This window comes from Myxocyprinus asiaticus, chromosome 24 (genome assembly GCF_019703515.2).
Source record: "Myxocyprinus asiaticus isolate MX2 ecotype Aquarium Trade chromosome 24, UBuf_Myxa_2, whole genome shotgun sequence".
In the NCBI taxonomy this organism is placed as follows: Eukaryota; Metazoa; Chordata; class Actinopteri; order Cypriniformes; family Catostomidae; genus Myxocyprinus; species Myxocyprinus asiaticus.
This window is the reverse complement of record NC_059367.1, coordinates 6,030,747-6,049,305: the sequence shown is the minus strand read 5'-3', so window position 1 is coordinate 6,049,305 and position 18,559 is coordinate 6,030,747. Positions and strand designations below refer to the sequence as shown.

At 40.1% G+C, this 18,559-nt stretch overlaps 1 protein-coding gene across 5 annotated transcripts in view; it reads left to right on the top strand.

Annotated features, from left to right (window-relative positions):
• The window catches only part of LOC127415006 (host cell factor 1-like), a 29,141-nt gene extending 12,231 nt beyond the window's left edge, over nucleotides 1-16,910 (top strand). For 4 of the 5 annotated variants that reach the window (XM_051653444.1, XM_051653448.1, XM_051653445.1 and 1 more), the window contains 18 exons: nucleotides 1,629-1,853; nucleotides 2,412-2,513; nucleotides 2,622-2,835; nucleotides 2,958-3,094; nucleotides 3,241-3,379; nucleotides 3,552-3,748; nucleotides 4,987-5,424; nucleotides 5,603-6,635; nucleotides 8,862-9,004; nucleotides 9,408-9,659; nucleotides 10,195-10,444; nucleotides 11,386-11,676; nucleotides 12,482-12,600; nucleotides 12,710-12,847; nucleotides 13,476-13,661; nucleotides 13,754-14,051; nucleotides 15,109-15,172; nucleotides 15,287-16,910. In XM_051653444.1, the coding sequence (XP_051509404.1) occupies nucleotides 1,629-1,853; nucleotides 2,412-2,513; nucleotides 2,622-2,835; nucleotides 2,958-3,094; nucleotides 3,241-3,379; nucleotides 3,552-3,748; nucleotides 4,987-5,424; nucleotides 5,603-6,635; nucleotides 8,862-9,004; nucleotides 9,408-9,659; nucleotides 10,195-10,444; nucleotides 11,386-11,676; nucleotides 12,482-12,600; nucleotides 12,710-12,847; nucleotides 13,476-13,661; nucleotides 13,754-14,051; nucleotides 15,109-15,172; nucleotides 15,287-15,326 (4,266 nt within the window). In that variant the 3' untranslated portion in view covers nucleotides 15,327-16,910. The remainder of the gene's footprint in view (nucleotides 1-1,628; nucleotides 1,854-2,411; nucleotides 2,514-2,621; nucleotides 2,836-2,957; nucleotides 3,095-3,240; nucleotides 3,380-3,551; nucleotides 3,749-4,986; nucleotides 5,425-5,602; nucleotides 6,636-8,861; nucleotides 9,005-9,407; nucleotides 9,660-10,194; nucleotides 10,445-11,385; nucleotides 11,677-12,481; nucleotides 12,601-12,709; nucleotides 12,848-13,475; nucleotides 13,662-13,753; nucleotides 14,052-15,108; nucleotides 15,173-15,286) is intronic. The other variant, XM_051653446.1, reaches the window with a different exon arrangement.
• Nucleotides 16,911-18,559: the final 1,649 nt, after the last annotated feature.

Below are 18,559 nucleotides of genomic sequence, written 5' to 3'. Positions count from 1 at the left end.
AAAACAATGGCATATTTGTGATCATGTGATTCAGTCTTGTGATCCATTCAACCCAAAACAATCAAGATGGCGGCCCATTTTATAGAGGCGTTGTTGTGCTTGCTATCCACTTTGATAGCATTGTTACAGATAAATGTTACTTTGTACAACCTTCACATTGCATTCCTTCAAAGGTGACGGGAAGTTTACTTGGAATTGCTGTCCGGCAGCAGAACACAAGGATAATTGCGTTTCGGTCTGTACATGGAAATGACGCAGGGCCACTCTTCTTAAAATAATTTTGGCACGCGCAGGAAGAGGTTTTAAGCGTTTTCAGACTATTTAGTGTAGATGAGCAACTTTTGAAAAATGTTTGAAAATGGCAGTGTGGATGGAGAGCATTTCAACAGCAATTTCTTTTTCAAATTTATCCAGATTAATATGGATGTAGCATAAAAGCTGATCATGCCAGCAGAAAAAATCCTTAAGGTTGAGCCCTGGAATTGAATAAACATGAACAGGGCTCAACAACAAAAAAAAATGCTCAAGCCCTGAATGAATAAATGTTTAGGAATTGGTACTTTTCATTTACTCATTCGACATCCAACTGTAGGTCAGTGAACTTCCCTTTTTGTTGTCCGTTTGTACATAAAGGAATCTAAATATCCAGTTCCTCCTAGGGCGGTGTCGATACAATCAAAAATCGATATATCGCGATACTTTTTCTCACGATATTGTATCGATAATTAGATATGTATCTTGATATATTGTGATATTTTCAGTGCAGTCTGAGACGCTTCTATGAGGCATAAAAGAGACTGAAACTGATCCTGCAGGATTCACGGTTTCTCTCGCTGACGATGCTGGACCTCTCTCACACGTTTGGATCTAGGGCCGGGCAAAAATATCGATTTTCAACTTAAGCTTCAATTGTATAAACTCCATGTCGATTCTTAAAATGCCAAGATCGCTCTTTCTATCTGCAATCCCCAACAATCATATGTGTGTAAATACTTCCCATATGCTACAAAAAATGTCTGTGATTATCCATTGGCTGGTCATTTTTTATTTTACTTATTTCAAAAGAAACATTTAATTCTAATCACACACAGCGTGGATGCTGTAAAGAACCATACAACCAAACAAACACTACTGTCAAAGTTCCTGCCACAGGTCTTAAAGAGACAGTACCATTTTAGCACTTGTAAAGGCTTGTTAATAGTACATATCAGGCATGTAAACAACTAACAATATATTGTATTGCAATATGCAATATAATATATGCAATTACAATACATCATGTTTATTGATGTAATACATGGACTATATTTAAAAAAAAAAAAGCTAAAATATCAGCACAATGATGGAAAAATGGATAAAATAAAATTTGTAAAATTGATACTGTATGTCCGTATTTTAAAAAGTTAGAAGGTCCCCTGTATAATGAGAAAAAAACAAAATGGACATTAAAACTGAAATATACCCAAATTAATTGAAATTAAAATCAAAATCGAATCATGATATCGTGATGTATCGCGATATATCGAATTGTGACGTGTATCGTGAGGTGGCTGGTGATACCCAGTCCTAGTTCCTCCACCCATATCTTGTCTGTGACTGATGTGTCTGGGTTCCTCCTCCTGTTCCAGGTTACTAACCCTGCTACCCGAATGCTAAAAACGGCTGCAGCACAGGTCGGCACTTCAGCCATCTCTACTCCCAACACCCCGACTCGCCCCATCATCACTGTGCACAAATCAGGCACGGTGACCGTAGCCCAGCAGGCCCAGGTCGTCACCACCATGGTTGGAGGAGTCACCAAAACTATAACGCTTGTCAAGAGCCCCATCACGATGGGTGGCAGCAGCGCTCTGGTAAGATGAACAACCATTGTTTATTTTCTGGACTCAAATGTAGTGTGCAGTGACAGGGTTTCAAAGTAAAAAAATTACTCTTACAAACCCATTGCTGTTCCATCATGAACTGCTTGGGGTTTGTGCACCCGTTATTGGAAAGTCCTGACCTGAGATGTCACGTAAAGGGATAGTTCACGCTAGTGAACTAAAAAAATAGATATTTAGCGGAATGTTCTTACTGCTCTTTCCCATAAAATGGATGGTGATTTATACTGCCAAGCTCTAAAAGGCAAAAGACAAGGTCCAAATGACTCATGCATTATATTCCAAGTTTTCTGAAGGAATATGATAGCTTTGTTTGAGTAACAGCCTGAAATTCAAGTTATAGCCTGGACATTTTGCCATGTATCTTCTGCTTTATTCCATGGAGGAGAAAAATGTATGGTTTTCACATGACAATTTTTGTTTGGGTTAACAATCCTTTAATATAAGTACTTATTGACAACTTTCCCCTTTGTTTTGACTGTGACTTCAGTTGTGGCCAACCCCCAAGTAATAACCCTTTACTATTCACAGATCTCCAGTCTTGGGAAAATGATGTCTGTTGTTCAGACCAAACCAGTCCAAACGTCTGCAGTGACTGGACAGGCTGGAAGCAGTCCTGTCACTTTAATACAGGTCAGCAATCTAGCCTATCAAGATATTTCTTTACCTGATTCTGTATCATTGCAATATTAAATGAATTATCCATAGCTTGTGATTTTTACATTTTCTTTTTTCTCTTAGACAAAGACTCCTCTGCCTGCTGGTACCATCTTGAAGCTGGTCACATCTGCAGATGGCAAGCCCACCACTATCATTACAACTTCCCAGGCAGGAGGGACTGGCACCAAGCCCACTATCCTGGGCATCAGCAGTGTCTCTCCAAACACCACCAATAAACCAGGCACCACCATTATTAAAACCATTCCCATGTCTGCCATTCAACAAGGAGCTACTGGTCAGTTTCATGTTAGACTCTGTTATTATTACTCTTGAGTTAAGCCACTTTATACGCATATGGTATGATTTGGTAGCTATATTATACTCATAATTTCTTGTTATTTCTTTTCTAATCACTAGGTGTGACCAGCACTTCTGGCATCAAGTCCCCCATCACAATTATTACCACCAAAATGGTTACTCCTGGCACGCCAGGCAAAATCTTAACAGCCATGCCTAAACTTGCTACAGGGGCAGGACAACAGGGGGTCACACAGGTGAGAGTCTCCATGGAAATGGAGGTCACATTTATTTTAGTTTTATCAGCCACGGTTCTGTTTATCGAATCTTAAAAATAGTCTGTATTATGGTATTAGTGGTTCGTGACTTAAGTCATTAAAAAAAAAAAAATCATTGCTCTTAGGTGGTCCTGAAGGGGGCACCAGGTCAGCCTGGCACCATCCTGCGTACTGTTCCTATGGGTGGAGTGCGTCTAGTTTCCCCTGGCACTGTGTCAGCTGGCAAACCAACTGTTACCACATTGGTCGTCAAGGGCACCACAGGTATAAATATTCAGGCCGAAACTTTCACTGTAATCTTGGCACAGGTTTTCCGAAGCTTGAGTATCTGCAAAATTTGTTCACCTTTGACAAATCTAGAGTACTTTATTTGTACAATTGATTTTCTTGGGGAAAAAAAAAAATCTGTTCTAAATGTACATTCCTTTGCATTTAGGAGTCACAACTCTGGGCACAGTAACTGGTACTGTAACCAGCAGTGTGGCAGGGGGCAATGTGGCAAGCGCTAACGCCAGCCTGGCAACACCTGTCACCAATCTTGCCACCATTGCGACGTTGGCCAGTCAGGTGATTAATCCATCAGCCATCACTGTATCTGCTGCCCAGACCAGCCTTGCCACCGCCACAATACAGGTGAGGCATCTCTGATCAATCAAGACATGTATTCATTAAAAAGACAGTGGTCTTGATATGTTACATGTTGAAGAACTCTGGTAATTAGGGCTGTCAACAAGGCTGAGAAATGAAATTCGAATTACATTCAAATTTTAAACACATTATTTCAGGTAGTGGGAAAAATCTACAAGACATCTGACTTTTAAATCAACGTTGTCTCCTACGTCCAAAATTGATGCAACAAATTAACAAACCAATCAGCACCAATGTTATAGTGATTGTTTATTACAAAGAACATATCTGTTTGTTAACAAATGCGCATAAAATTATAGTCAAATGATTTAGCCAGTTCGTATGCTCAAATATAAAGTAAAACAAGAAACTCTTCAATAGAAGGCTCTGTTAAATTAGTGTTGCACAGTAGCCTGTACTGGTGCCATATTACTACCACGGACTCAAGCTTCAAAATACTGGCGACACCAGTGTTTTTAATTAAATACAGTTGTATGTATGTGCCTAATGCTTATGCAGCGAAACGCTTTTAAAAGAGCAAGACGTAGTCAAGACACAACCTCCAAAGACCTCCACCTAAGGGGCCGTTCATTCCGAACTAATCCGCCTTTTTCTATGCAAGTATGCACTAGACGGGCATCTTTGACCGCTGTCGTGGCTTGAGTAGTAGTAATGTGTTTTTTAGACACCGTGTCAATTTAAAGGAAGTTCGACTTTTAAAACGCGTCTTGAGACACCCACATTCTGTTTTATTCGTTGCACTGCACCCAGGGCCGCAGATAAGGGGGGGAAAACTGGAGCTTTTGTCCTAGGCTTGGGGGGGGGGGGGCCCACAGAAAGTCTGTTTACATATTGTAGAGCGCATTTAAACGCATTCAGCAGGAGATGCGGATATAAACTCTGAGACAGTGCGCAACAGCGAAATCGTCAGGGTATCGCACGTTGATGGTATAACTGCCCGCACCAAACCCCCCCCTACAATTTTAGCATTCAAATGTGCATTTTTATTTTAAATTCAGCTAATAATCAAAATTAGAATTTTAATTTGATATCCTTATTGTCAATAGTTTAAAATTATTGCAGTAAATATGTAAATGTTTAACTTTTTTTAACCTTAAAAAATGTAGTGTTTTCAGTTTTAACACATTCAGTTCTTTTGAAGGAAGGACAACTAATCTCAAAAGTATTGTTTTAGTTTGGCAATCCATATTTGTCTTTTTTTGTTAATAATTTTTGTCTTTTAGTCGGCAGCACAGCCTACTCAAGTGACTCTGATCACCACTCCCAGCGGTGCTGAGGCCCAGCCTGCACAGGACTTGCCTGTTTCCATCCTGGCATCTCCCACGTCCGAGCAGCCCTCTACAACTGGTGCTGATGCTGGAGATAGTGCAGGCAACAGTGCTGGTACTGTGACGTTGGTCTGCTCCAACCCTCCATGTGAAACTCATGAGACTGGAACGACCAACACGGCTACAACAGCTTCTGCTAAAATGGGCACTGAACAGATCTGTTCCAACCCTCCATGTGAAACTCATGAGACTGGAACGACCAATACAGCTACAACAGCTGCTGCTCATCTGGGCAACGGACAGATCTGCTCCAACCCTCCATGTGAGACACACGTAACAGGCACCACCAACACCTCTACGACCGCCTCTGCCAATATGGGCAGGGTACAACAGGTGACAATTCTGAACTATCACACTGCACTAAGACACTTCAGTACCATTTTACTTTCCAGTCACTTACTACCATTAATTACTATTATCTATACACAAGTTCTGAGCTTCGTCATAAGCATTTCAATGCCCACTGTACATGTGTGAACTGTTCAAATGACAAATTAATTTGACTTAACAGGTGTGCACCAACCCACCTTCAGAAACCCATGACACAGGCACCACCAACACCGCCACCACTGCCAGCTGCAACATGGGCTCTAAAGAGATGGGCAAGACTGTGAACAGCAAGACAGAGTCATCTACGTCTACATCGTCGGCTTCTGGGTCAGAACCAGCCACGCCTGGCGCAGAAAGCAGTGGCGCTTCTGGTTCCATGCGGCCGGAGAATCCCCGTACGGGTACCACCAACACCTCCACCACAGCCCGCTCCAACATGGGCTCTGATCAGACAGGAACCGTGCAGAGCTCTAGCAAAAGCCAAGCTGCAATCTCCTCCACAATGACGCCGGTTTGCACCAACTCTTCCTGTGAGACGGACGAGACGGGTACCACAGAAATGTCCACTGTGTCTGGTGTAGAAGACGTCCAACAGGTCTGCTCAAAACCACCGTGTGAGACACATGAAACGGACACGACCAATACTGCTACACAATCGACCTCCAGTTTGGCAAGTGGGCAGAGCAATGTTGTGCAGAAGGAGAGTTCAAACCCACCCTGTGAAACCCACGAAATGGGCACTACCAACACGCCAACACAGGCGTCATCTACTGTTGGAGCGGAACAGAATAGCAGTGTACAAAGGGTGTGTTCAGACCCGCCCTGTGAAACCCATGAAACGGACACTACCAACACGCCAACACAGGCGTCATCTACTATTGGAGCTGAACAGAATAGCAGTATACAAAAGGTGTGTTCAAACCCGCCCTGTGAAACCCACGAAACGGGCACTACCAATACGCCAACTCAGGCATCGTCTACTATTGGAGCGGGTCAGAATGATAGTGTACAAAGGGTGTGTTCAAACCCGCCCTGTGAAACACACGAAACGGGCACTACCAACACGCCAACACAGGCGTCGTCAACTATTGGTACAGGACAGAATGGCACTGTGCAGAGGGTGTGCTCCAATCCGCCCTGTGAAACTCATGAAACGGGCACTACCAATACAGCTACAACTGCGACTAGCAGCCTGGAGACTGGAGAAGGAACAGGTATGTGTCTCCCGCTATTTTTGGATGTTAAATTATAAACGTTTAAAGAGTGCATTATTTCCGCATCAACTGCGATCAGTATCAGAATTTGTGAAAAACATCACTACCCCATGAATTCTGAAGAGAAAGATCCACCAATCAGAGAATCGCTGCAAACAAAGTGCGGCAAAAGAGCTCTGCAGCAACTGCCCACTCCCATGAAGCACTGTTAATGACGCAATCAAGTTGGTCTCACTACACTCTCAAATAACGTACATATTCGCTTATATCTGAAAATGTTCATTTCTTTACATCATTCACAATTCTTCCTGGGATTGTAGTTCATTCCCTTATTAAATACATCAAGTAGGGGTGGGTAAAAATATTGATTTTCCGTTGTATCACAATCTCTGTATTAATTCTTAAATGCCAAGATCGGTCTTTTACTCTATGCGGAACCCTCCACTACAATGAGAGGAAATAACACATTTATAACCAAATTTTATGCTATGTGACTAAAATGTATATATTTGACAACAGGCTGGTTAATGTTTACATTTCACCAGTAATTGTGTAGTATAGTCGTGGATTATTCAGCAGCGAGATCCTTTCACTGCGTCTTGCGAGTAAAAGTTGTTCCTTGTAATGCTTGTCCAAAGACGAGATCCACACCAGTGGTGCCTGCAGCTCTACGGCCATTCGCTCTGTGCATACCATGAGCACTCCGACTAACCTGACAAACATTTATCTGAGAATATTTCAGCAGTCATGAAGTATGTCTCACATTTTGTTGACTGTTTAAAAGAACTAGCAATGCACGATTCGCAAATGAATCATTCTTTTGAGCCGGTTCTTTTCAGTGAAATGGGCTTTTAAAGCAATCTGAATTGATTTGTGATTCAGTACAATTTGTTCGGCCTGCTCTCTCACTGAACCATTTGGAGCGGTTTCTCAGCATCAGCATATTTATGAACACAGAACAAACAGCGCTGGATAAAGTGGATATTTACCTACAATCAACTGAAAATAAAATGCTGCCTTTTTGAGAGGTAATTTTGAGAAACTTAAGCTAGTGCTGTGTCATGAGAATAAGGGGCTGTTCACACCGAACATGTTTTTGCATCCGCTTGTTCTTTTTTTCAATAATTTTCCATAAAAATTTGCTATATGGATGATTTTGACCACTACGTCACTATTGCTATGATTTTAGCATCTTTCACAGAATGTTTAGATGCCGCATCAAGTTGAAAAGCACTTCAACTGTTAAAAACGCAACTCGAGACACCTGCGTTCTGCTCTTGTCGTTGCGCTGCGTCGTGCTTTTGTAGCGCGAGGATGCATTAGTTCTGAACGGTTACTGTCTTAAGCTTTGGCCAGCGCTACACGTACTCGAGAAAATTAAGAAATTCTTCTCTCAAAGTCACCAGAATTGTACGCTTTGGTGTTGTTTTTGCAAAACAAAAAATATCCTGGGGTGCATTTCCTTGGACTACCCCAACAAATAAGGCTAGCTATACTTTAGTCAGATTTCTGTGCGTACCCTGAGATGAACTCCTGCAGGCGCCCATGATCAACGTGACCCATTTGTCATTGAATAATGTCTCTTGATATCCGTTCTGTTCTCTACAGTCAGTTGTTGATCAAAAACAAATAAAATATAAACCTTTAATTCTAATCATGTATGGCACAAATGAGATTAAGGCCGTTCGAGTCCTCTCTCATTAACACGTGCTCATTTTTGTGCGTTCTTTACATAAATGCTGGTTCTTTTAGAGACCGTACCGGTTTTAGCACCTGTACAACAAATCAATGTAAATACTTGTAAATAGTACAACTAATGCAATTAAACAATGAACATGTAACAAAAAATAATATATGAAATATAATATCCTGTTTATTGATTGAATACATGGATTTGATTATTTTTAAAAACCCAAAATTTGATGAACTTGTATAAGATTAATATTTTCGTAATGTACTGTTGCACTCTATTGTACAGGGTTTATGCTTCTATAAAAAATTCTATATTGTGTCCACATTGGTATCAGGCAGTGTTCATGTGTGTTGGTGTATTTAATAAATTTTTTTAAATCTGCATCTTTCTGATATTTGATGTGTATAACACATTATTCTAGTGTTAACACTTAAAAATACAAAACAGTAACAGTAATTGTCGGCTATTGGTTTCAGACAGAATTGTTCTTTTTGCATCCCTTGTTAATAAGCCAATCTGTGTTTGTTCTTTAGCTCAGCAGGGTGCTGATGGACAGGATGAAAGTGGCACCAGCTCAGAACCCACATCCTCAACAGAACCAGCCAATCCCACAGCACAAAGCAGAGCCATCACCACGGTGACACAGGCCACGCCCACTCCGGGACCATCAGTACCGGTATGATCCACTGTCTAACGGGATTGCTTGTTTTCGGGGGCTACAGGGTGCACCGGTTTATATCAGTCTGATGGAATGCAAAGTCTCCAAGGAGCTACAATGAGCACTAGGGAAAGTTATAGTTGAAGTAATTGCATGGCATAAAATATTTGTTTTGTTTGGGACACATAATAGCAAGTGAACAAAACATCCTTTGAGAACACGTATATATTCCACTTAACCATTAATAAATATTACATAAAATTAAAAGCAACTTCGGTTGGTCACTTCTCATATTGGTCAAATGAGAAGCTGTAATGTGGACCAGATCTTATGCTGATTGTCTTGATCATTAATTTGACAAATGCATGAATTTGGTTCTCGTGTATAAAGATGCTCAAAGTATTATGTCCTCTTTCTGTAGGAGATCTCGTCCATGGCTGGCTCTGCAGTGGTGGGAGAAGTACCGGGAGAGGCGGAAGCCATGGAGCAGTCCAGCGCTGAGGCTGTAGCAGCTGCAGAAGAGCCCATGCAGACAGAGTGTCAGGGAGAACTGGGTGAAGAGGGAGCTGTTAGGGTGGTTGCCATAGATCAAGGTACAGCAGGTGATGAGAGCACCGTGCTACAGGTTCATGTTGCCATGGAAGCGCAACCCAGCCAAGGAGATCAGGCCGAGGTAGGGGCCAAAAAACATTTTGTAATCGTGATTTTGAATCGGGTTGATTTGAATCTTTACTTGTATGATTAGATTTGATGTGTATTGATATGTTATAAAAATGTGCTGTGAGTGTTAATATATATAGAGACATTGAAATGCTGTGTAACATTTCGTGACAATTTTCCACCCTCTTTCAGACCCTTGAAATTAAAGTTTTTTTTTTTTTACTACTGTACCTTTAACTCTTCTATATATGTAAATGACCTCTGTTGCGATTCACTAACCTCTGTATATCAGTGTAGTTCACTCTTTCGTTCATTAGTGGTTCAAGTTACTAAATATAGAATAGTTATTTTTAAATTTAATTACTTTGTTTTTCTATAAATGGTCTGGGTCGACTGAGGAAGGAGCTTTGGGATGCAAACATTGTCTACATGAAAGTCTTGTTTTTCATCATATGTCCCCTTTAAATGGCATACCATGATTTTCTGTGTGAATCACCTTTGTATTGGTTGACTTGATAGAATATTGCTTCCTTGTTCTGTGTGTACAGCAGATGGAGGCTGGCGTTGAGGCAGCAGAGGCAATGAGTCTTGCCGCTCAGGACTCGGAGGCTCTCGCCCTGCCTCAGGAGCTCATGTCTGCAGAAGGACAGCATACAACTCTCATGGTGACTGGACTGACTCCAGAGGAGCTGGCAGTGACTGCAGCAGCTGAGGCTGCTGCACAAGCTGCGGCTACAGAAGAGGCTCAGGCCCTCGCCATTCAGGCTGTGCTACAAGCAGCTCAGCAGGCTGTACTCAGTAAGTGAATAACTGACATACTGTATTAAGAGCACAGTAAAGGTTGTAGACTCACCAAGGGTGACGCATGTAGCAGAGAGTCTTTTGCACCAAAATTATTGACACTGTTGAGTGCAACAAAACTTTTTGCCAGACTTTAAGAGAAGTTTGAATTCGGTCATTCAGTTGCTTGGATGCAAAATGCAACCTACCATAACAGATCTGTAGATCTAATAATGTTCTTTGCAGACATTTAGACTAGGGATGTCCCAATACCATTTTGAGAATGAGTACCAATACACTGGTGGTTCCGATGTAAGCTAGTGAGGGCTTGGAGGATCTCAACCAACTGGGAGGACTCTACAGGGCGACTTCCGTCTATCTTCAACCAAAAATTGTCCCGGGTGTCGGCACCAGTGTAAGGGTTTGGTGGAAAGGAGGCGGCGGGAGGCAGGTTGCTCTACTCACAGATAAGGCTTTTTAATGACCACACTGATCTCAGCTTCACAATAATAAATTCTTCCGTGTCACAACAATAATCTCTTCAACTTCACAATAATAACTCTGGGGACCCAGGCTCTCTCTCTCGTCTGCTGGCGGTGTGGCTCTTTTATGCCTCTTTCCCCGTGCTCACTGTAATTAGAGACAGGTGTTAGACATAATCTAGCTCAGGTGCAAGCGCCCTTACCGCTTTCTCTCTCTCTGGAGAGGCGCTTGACCACGCCCCCGCTGCCACACTGAGCATTTTTACAAGCATGAGTAAAAGTACATGAGCGCTGTATTGGACCCAATTCCAGTATTGCTATCGGGACATCCCTACTTGAGACTGATGAGAACTCCTGATATTGCCCAGTTGACAAGACACAAATGGTTTCTTGGTGTTACAATATAGTTGCCATAATTATGTAACTTGTCAGCTTAATGTATTTCCTGTTGATGCTGATTTCCTTTTTCTGTCCCAGGTGAAGGGGACACAGGTCAGGCTGGACAGCAGTCCACCACCATCCCAATAGTTTTGACCCAGCAGGAGCTCGCTGCTTTAGTTCAGCAGCAGCAACAGCTGCAGGAGGCGCAGGCAGCTGCAGCCCAGCAGTTGAGCGTTGAAGCAGCCGCAGCCGCAGCTGCACTGCCCACCGAGGGCTTGGCACCAGCAGACAGCCTCAACGATCCAGCATCAGAGAGCAATGGCCATGAGATGGCAACTGCTGTTACGGCAACTGTGGCACGTCTACTTCCTCGCACTTCTGCTGAGAGTGAGTTTTTTTAAACGACCCTTTTAGATGAGAATGCGTTCTTGTGCTCAAACACAGCTGGATGGTGTGCAGTTCCGAATGCAGGGATCTCATACTACGTTAACTTGACACAGCAACCTAAAAACACGGTTTTTGACACAACGCAACAAAAGTGAGACGCGTCCTTAGAAAAGCCCTCATGTTAAATCTATCTCGGACAGATTGACAAATTCAATCGCAGATTGGATTGTGGACTGTAGGTCATTGATAGGCTTCTGTTCAGTAATATGGAAATTAAAAATATTGCATTCTACAGCCACTTCTTGTTTTGTCTTGTCAATGCTTTACTCATCTGTCACAATTATGTAATGCATTTTAATTGGCTGAATTATATTTAATATATATTATATTTCAATATAATTTATAATTAATCATTATATATTGAATTATTGTTATTTGGGATCCTTACTCTGCAAACATTTATGTATGCGATTTAATTGCGATTTATTTAGATTAATCAGCATATATTACTCAAACTTTAATGGATTGACAGCCCTTGTAAAAGAAAACATGGACAAAACAACAAACAGTTATGTACATGTCATGTTTGATCAAGAAATCATATCCGTTACAGTCAGTTCTTCCATCTTTGTTTTATGCTAAAATAAAGGAAAGATTAACATGGTTTACTCTCATTCTCGAACCTAGTTTGAAATTATCCACTTACTCTACTACTAAGAATGTTTGTTGTCTGAAAAGATATTAGACGATGTGAGAGTGGTCTTCTTTTTTGGTGCTTGTTGAAAAATGCCTTTTGTTGTTATAGGTTTGGCCCCATCAAGTACTTTTGCTCCATCTCAACCGATGGTGGTCGCCAGCCCTGCCAAGATGCAAGCGGCCACCGCTCTCGCAGAGGTGGCCAATGGGATTGAGTCTGCAGCTGGGGTGAGTTCTCCATTGGCACTTAATAATTATCCACAGATATCTGTGATTGGTATCATTATTTCAGATGTTGTATTCAGAATATTGTTCAACCAAGTTGTCTTTGTTTTAGAAGCAAGAAGCACCTCCAGCTGTTGTGAAGCCTCCAGTGAAGAAAGAGAATCAGTGGTTCGATGTTGGAATCGTCAAGGTGACAAACATGGTTGTCACTCACTATTACGTGCCAGCAGATGATTCACCCGTTACTGATGTAAGTAATGAGTAAGTTGCTCCAACAGTCATGTATCAAACAGTCATTAAAGTTAACATAAAACAGCGTTCGCAATCTATTTGACTTCTACAGTGTGACTTATTTCAAAGTGAAACGGGATGAAACAGGAAAAAAGTAATCTTGGACTTTCTGGGATTGTATCCTATGGGAATTGATTGGATTGTGATAAGTGATCTCTATGACATGTAATTGGAAGTGACAGGTTGAAAATAAAAGGGATTGATGCCAACTAAAAAGTAGTCATTTTTAGAGGTGGAGCATGTTATTACATTTTTATGAAAGATTACAAAAACGTATCTTTTTTATTTATTTATTTATTTATTTATTTTTTTGGAATAGCATGCATAGTAAGACCAGAAATGTGTATTAAGTAAATTGGATAAAATTTGACTTAATGTTATTATAGTTTTCACATTGCCAGCTATTAGTCTTCGATATTTATTTATTTGGCTGGTTTTTAAGGCCAAGCGAAGACACAGGCAATTTTTTTCATGGAGAATCAATATGGTGCCATTTAAACAGTATAAAACACATTTTTTTTAGGGCATTTCCTTTATCGTTGTTCATGAGGATGAATTGAACTCTTCTTCTGTCCGTGATGTTGCAGGATGATTCTGGCACCATACCAGACTACAGTCAGATGAAGAAAATAGAGCTATCTCCTGGCACTGCGTACAAATTCCGTGTTTCTGGTATCAATGCGTGTGGCCGTGGAACGTTCTCTGAGGTCTCTGCATTTAAGACCTGCTTACCTGGCTTCCCTGGAGCACCGTGTGCCATTAAAATAAGCAAGGTTGGTCACTGCACACAGCTTGCATTCAACACTACATTTGAGATTTTCTTGGTGGCCAAAATAAAATTCTTATCTGTAATCTTTGATTTCAGAGTCTTGATGGTGCCCACCTGACCTGGGAGCCTCCTTCAGTGACGTCAGGGAAGATCATCGAGTACTCTGTGTATCTGGCCATCCAAAGCTCACAGACAGTCGAGGCGAAAGCATCTGCTCCGGCTCAGCTCGCCTTCATGCGGGTGTACTGTGGGCCCAGCCCGTCCTGCCTGGTGCAGTCATCTAGTCTCTCCAACGCCCACATCGACTACACCACTAAACCTGCCATCATCTTCCGCATCGCCGCTCGCAATGAGAAGGGCTACGGCCCTGCCACACAAGTCAGGTGGCTACAAGGTGCGTAACTCGGTGGAATTTTTATACTATTGTTTTTAAGAAACAGAAATGTTGCAACGCATCATAGACTGTGATAGTTATCATTAGGGATCCCATGATAATGGAAAATGTGGAAATATCAGGGAATTTTTTTAATTGTCTTCCAATCCTGGAAATTAATAGGGAATTAAAAAAATTTAAAAAAAGCTTAACGTTTAAAAAAAAAAATTTGATATAGTTATTAAAATAAAATCTTAAAGGGGTCATGACATGAGGAATAAAAATGTCCTTAATCTTTTGAGGTGGTAAGAGGTCATTGTAGTATAAAAACATACTGTATGTTTCAGAACTCAAAACATTTGTTGAAACCGAGCTGCTAAAACAACTCGTTCTCTACTCGCTCCACATTGTGATGTCACATTGTAGTAGACATTTGCATCTGACCATCTTCACAACAACACATCAACGTCTACTTTACCTTTAATCACTTCTGTAGTCCGCCCAGTAGTGGTGAGCAGTGAGATGGCAAGGAGAGAGTACTGTAGGTTTGTTAAGATTAGAGAGCCAACCAGTGGGCGTTTACTGTCAAGTCTTAAAGGAGAAGCAGCTCTGCTCTGAGGGTCAAAATGAGGGTTGAAAATCATCATTTTCTACAAATATATGACTGTTTTTGTGCAAAAATATTAGCAAAGTAAACCTCAAGGAACATGTAAAAAAAAAAAAAAAGAAGAAAAAAAGGCATGTCATGACTCCTATACAGGTCATGGAAATTTCTATACTGAATACACATTTTTCTAGTGATGATCTACTCTAAAATGGCTAAATATTGCTCTGGTATAGAATAAAACTTTGCTCGCAAACCATAGTGATCTCAAGTTTGAGAGTGATTTAATTGGTCAAATCAGTTGGCAAATTAGCCTGAATCAAATCCAATTTTATTAACACTTATGCAGAAATCACAAACGACTGAAAAAGATCATGGAAATGCATTGTTCAAAATGTGTGGGAACCTTGTAATATGTTTGAATGCAATGAATGAGACCTTTTTTTAAATACTCTTTATTGGTGTCATTTGCAGAAACCAGTAAAGACGGCTCTGCAGCCAAACCAGTAGCAAAGAGACCGGTCTCATCACCTGATATGTGAGTTTCTTTTTCACCACCAATAAATAATGCATGCTTATTTCATCTTTCCTAAAAATAAAAGGTATGATGCATGGGATAAAAAGGTTTTCTACTCCTGAATCCCCTTTGTAGGAAAGGCACTGGTCCAAAGAAGGCTAGATCTGACCAGTGAGAGCTCATCATGACCCCTGAAGCGTGACTGAAATTCACTTCCTGGTGAATGACCTTCCTGCTTCCACTTCTCACCCCATTCCAACTTCAACAACAGGAAATGGCAGCCAAAAATAGGAGAACGTTTAAAAAAGGAGCAGAGAATCCATTTTTGAAAAGACAGCACCCATCAGCGGCCATTTCGGTGCCATGGACGCCTTATTTCAAACTGTATTTTTTATAAAACCATTCACATGTTCCTCCCTCGAAGTTTAAAGCACATACGTTTGCTTTTCCTGATGACTTATTGTGTAAAAAGATTCCAGCAGCAGCGTTCAGTCTAGTTAACTGTATTATCAGATACTCATTGTTTTTCCTCCTTCAATATTCATTTATTTTTAAGCTTATTTCAATACAAGCAATAGATGATAACGAAAAAAATAACTTTAATGTTTTCATTATTTGGGCAAGTCTGTATATTTAAAAGATGATGGAAGAGACACAAAGGAATGCGGACAATGCAACGTCACCGGGAGATGCAGCAAAATATAAAATAAAGAAAACAAATAGCACTTGGTGATGCTTTTGAAGGAAAAAACTCTGCTCATTTGAAAAATGTGTAATTATTCATTTACTGCGAGTCAGCAGCCTGTCTTGCATCACTGTGTTCATATATTTGCGTTGATGGACAGAAACAAGGACCGTAATGCTGAAGACAAAAGACTTAAATCAATGTGATAAACGGCATACTACTTTTGCATTGCGTCAACTAGATCTTGTATAAAGAGAGAAATTCCAAAAATAGTAAATGGTGATACAGGAGTTAATTGTGTGTGTGGTTTATTTTTGTAATACTGCCTTTTTTTTTTAATTTCTCTCCAAGATAAAGGTCTTTCCTTTTTTAACCTATCCTTAACATGTTAACCGCTCGTTCCTTTAGTCTCCATACTTATGATTTACTGTTTCCCATCCTAGGTTCATAAATGATTTACATTTTATTTTGGGAATTGTAGTGTAAAACCTAAGTATTTGTTTCCGAAAATGACCCACGTTAACCTCCCCTTTTTTTTTTTTTGCATACATTTTTGTTTGCCATTTATTAGAGCCTGCTGCAGAAAAATAAATGCTTTTATTTTCATTTTTTCCCCTCTTATCCTTTCACTAGTCTGTAGTTTCTGTAAATTGACTTTCTGAAGCTTCTTTTTATATGCTTGGTTTTGTGAGTTGGTAGATATGAAATGGGATTCTTAAAATGTGCAGCGAAAGTTGGAACCATTTTCATGATCTGCGGACTGCTATGGACTTGTTTAGGGATGTAGGCCTGTGTAAATGCTAAAATGGTGGAATTTAAGATAAGGTTTGACGGGTATGTCTTTTTTTGAATGGAACTTGGAAACAGTTTGTTCCTGTTTCCAGCGGTTAGAAAGCATTTAAGATGGATTGTTGGCTTAGCCAGAGTTTGAACTCTGTTGTAAATTAGTTCTTTCTCATAGTAAAATGAAAAACTCTTTGCCTTTTTTTATATAATTATCTGTAACAAAATGTTTTTACATGTTGTCATCTATTGATTGCTTGTGTCTTGACTTATAAAAGTAATTGAATTCTGTCTGTTTGTTCATTTGTGGTGATGCCTGCTGTTTATTTTATTGCGTTGTCATTGTGTCGCTGATTGTGTCCAATGGTCTTGCCTTTGAGATATGTTATGTACAAGAAGTACAGATGACCAGCAAGAGATTAAAGATTATTTGTATCTGGACAAAGGAAAGAAATGGCTTTGGGACATCAATATTATCAATATTACTCTTCAAAAAAAATGTCTGCAACTGAATAGAATTGTTTTTAATTGGCAGATTTTTTCCAATGTAAATGGCAGAACAACACTTCTAAAGCGTTTGGTGTTGTAAGTGATTTTAGCCCGAATGTATTCTATATCTGTATTGTAGCCATTCTAGAACTTCCACGAGACAGAGCCGTTGAATTAGACTCGCCCACTCTTTCCAAAACACCGCCCTTCAATGAGATCAGTGAGATATCTCAGGACATCTTTGAGGAAAAAGGAACATTTTCTGCATACCATTCCATAAAAAAAATCATGTATAGCACCTTTAAGTCGTCGTTTATTTGTCTTGTAGTGTGTACAGAATGCATTTTGGAAGCTGATGACGAGGACGTTTTGGTTTTTAAGTTTCAATCAGTTATTCTAAACTGGAACCTAAGGGGAGGTTACAACAAAAAGAGACAACTTGGCAGTTCTAAATGTAAAGATGGGAACATTCACCCCAAAATAAAAAATTGTCATGTACTCACACAATGACGTAGATTTGGGGGGATGTCTCCTTGATCATGGTATAAATATGGGGATGGGGGGGGCTTCTACGCCCTTGTACTCTCCCTCATAATGTTCCAAACTGGAATTAATTTCTTCTGTAGAACATGCAAGGTGATTTTAGGCAGAATGACAGACCCATTCACTTTCATTGCATCTTTTTTTTTTTTTAGGTCATACAATGAAAGCGAATGGTGACTGAGGCTAACATTCTGTGTAGCATCTTTTTTTGTTTTACTTAGTCATACTGGTTTGGTACAACATGATAGTGAGTACATTTTCATTTTTGGATTAGTTATCTCTTTAACATTATGGATGTTGAGGGTTCTTTACCTCCAGAATGGTTCAGTTAGTTTTGTGTGGACCTTATTCAGAGTAGTGCTATATTTAATTTTTACTGGAATGAAAATGGGATTCTTAGGAATGGACAAAGTCTCTTCAATGGGTTGTAATGTTGTTTAAACTGTTTTTCATAGTTCTTATGACAAAACATTGAAAAGAGCATCTTTCAAAAAAAATAAAAATTAAATGAATAATTCAGTAGACAAACTCAATGATGAGAGAGTTGTGAAAATAAGATTTGATCTAGGTCCTTTAAATAGCTTTATACAGTGAGTGCATGCCATTGAAGAGACTGTAAGTCTATCTTTCACAGCCTTGTTTTCATTCCAGTAAAAAATTAAATCTGGCCAAAGTATCTTTCAAGTTAAGTCAGTCCACTCAGCGGCAAAAAAAAACTGCATTAAAAACATCTCCTGTCTACATGAATTGGGAAAGTCCGAGATCTCAGAAACGATTGGTCAAGATTACGATCAAAGAGCATATTTCAAATCCGCATTAAAATCTAACGACACTGGTGTCATAAATTGTGCTTTTTTTTTTTAAAGCTCAGATCACGGTAAAAAAACTGAATAAAAACTGAAAAACTT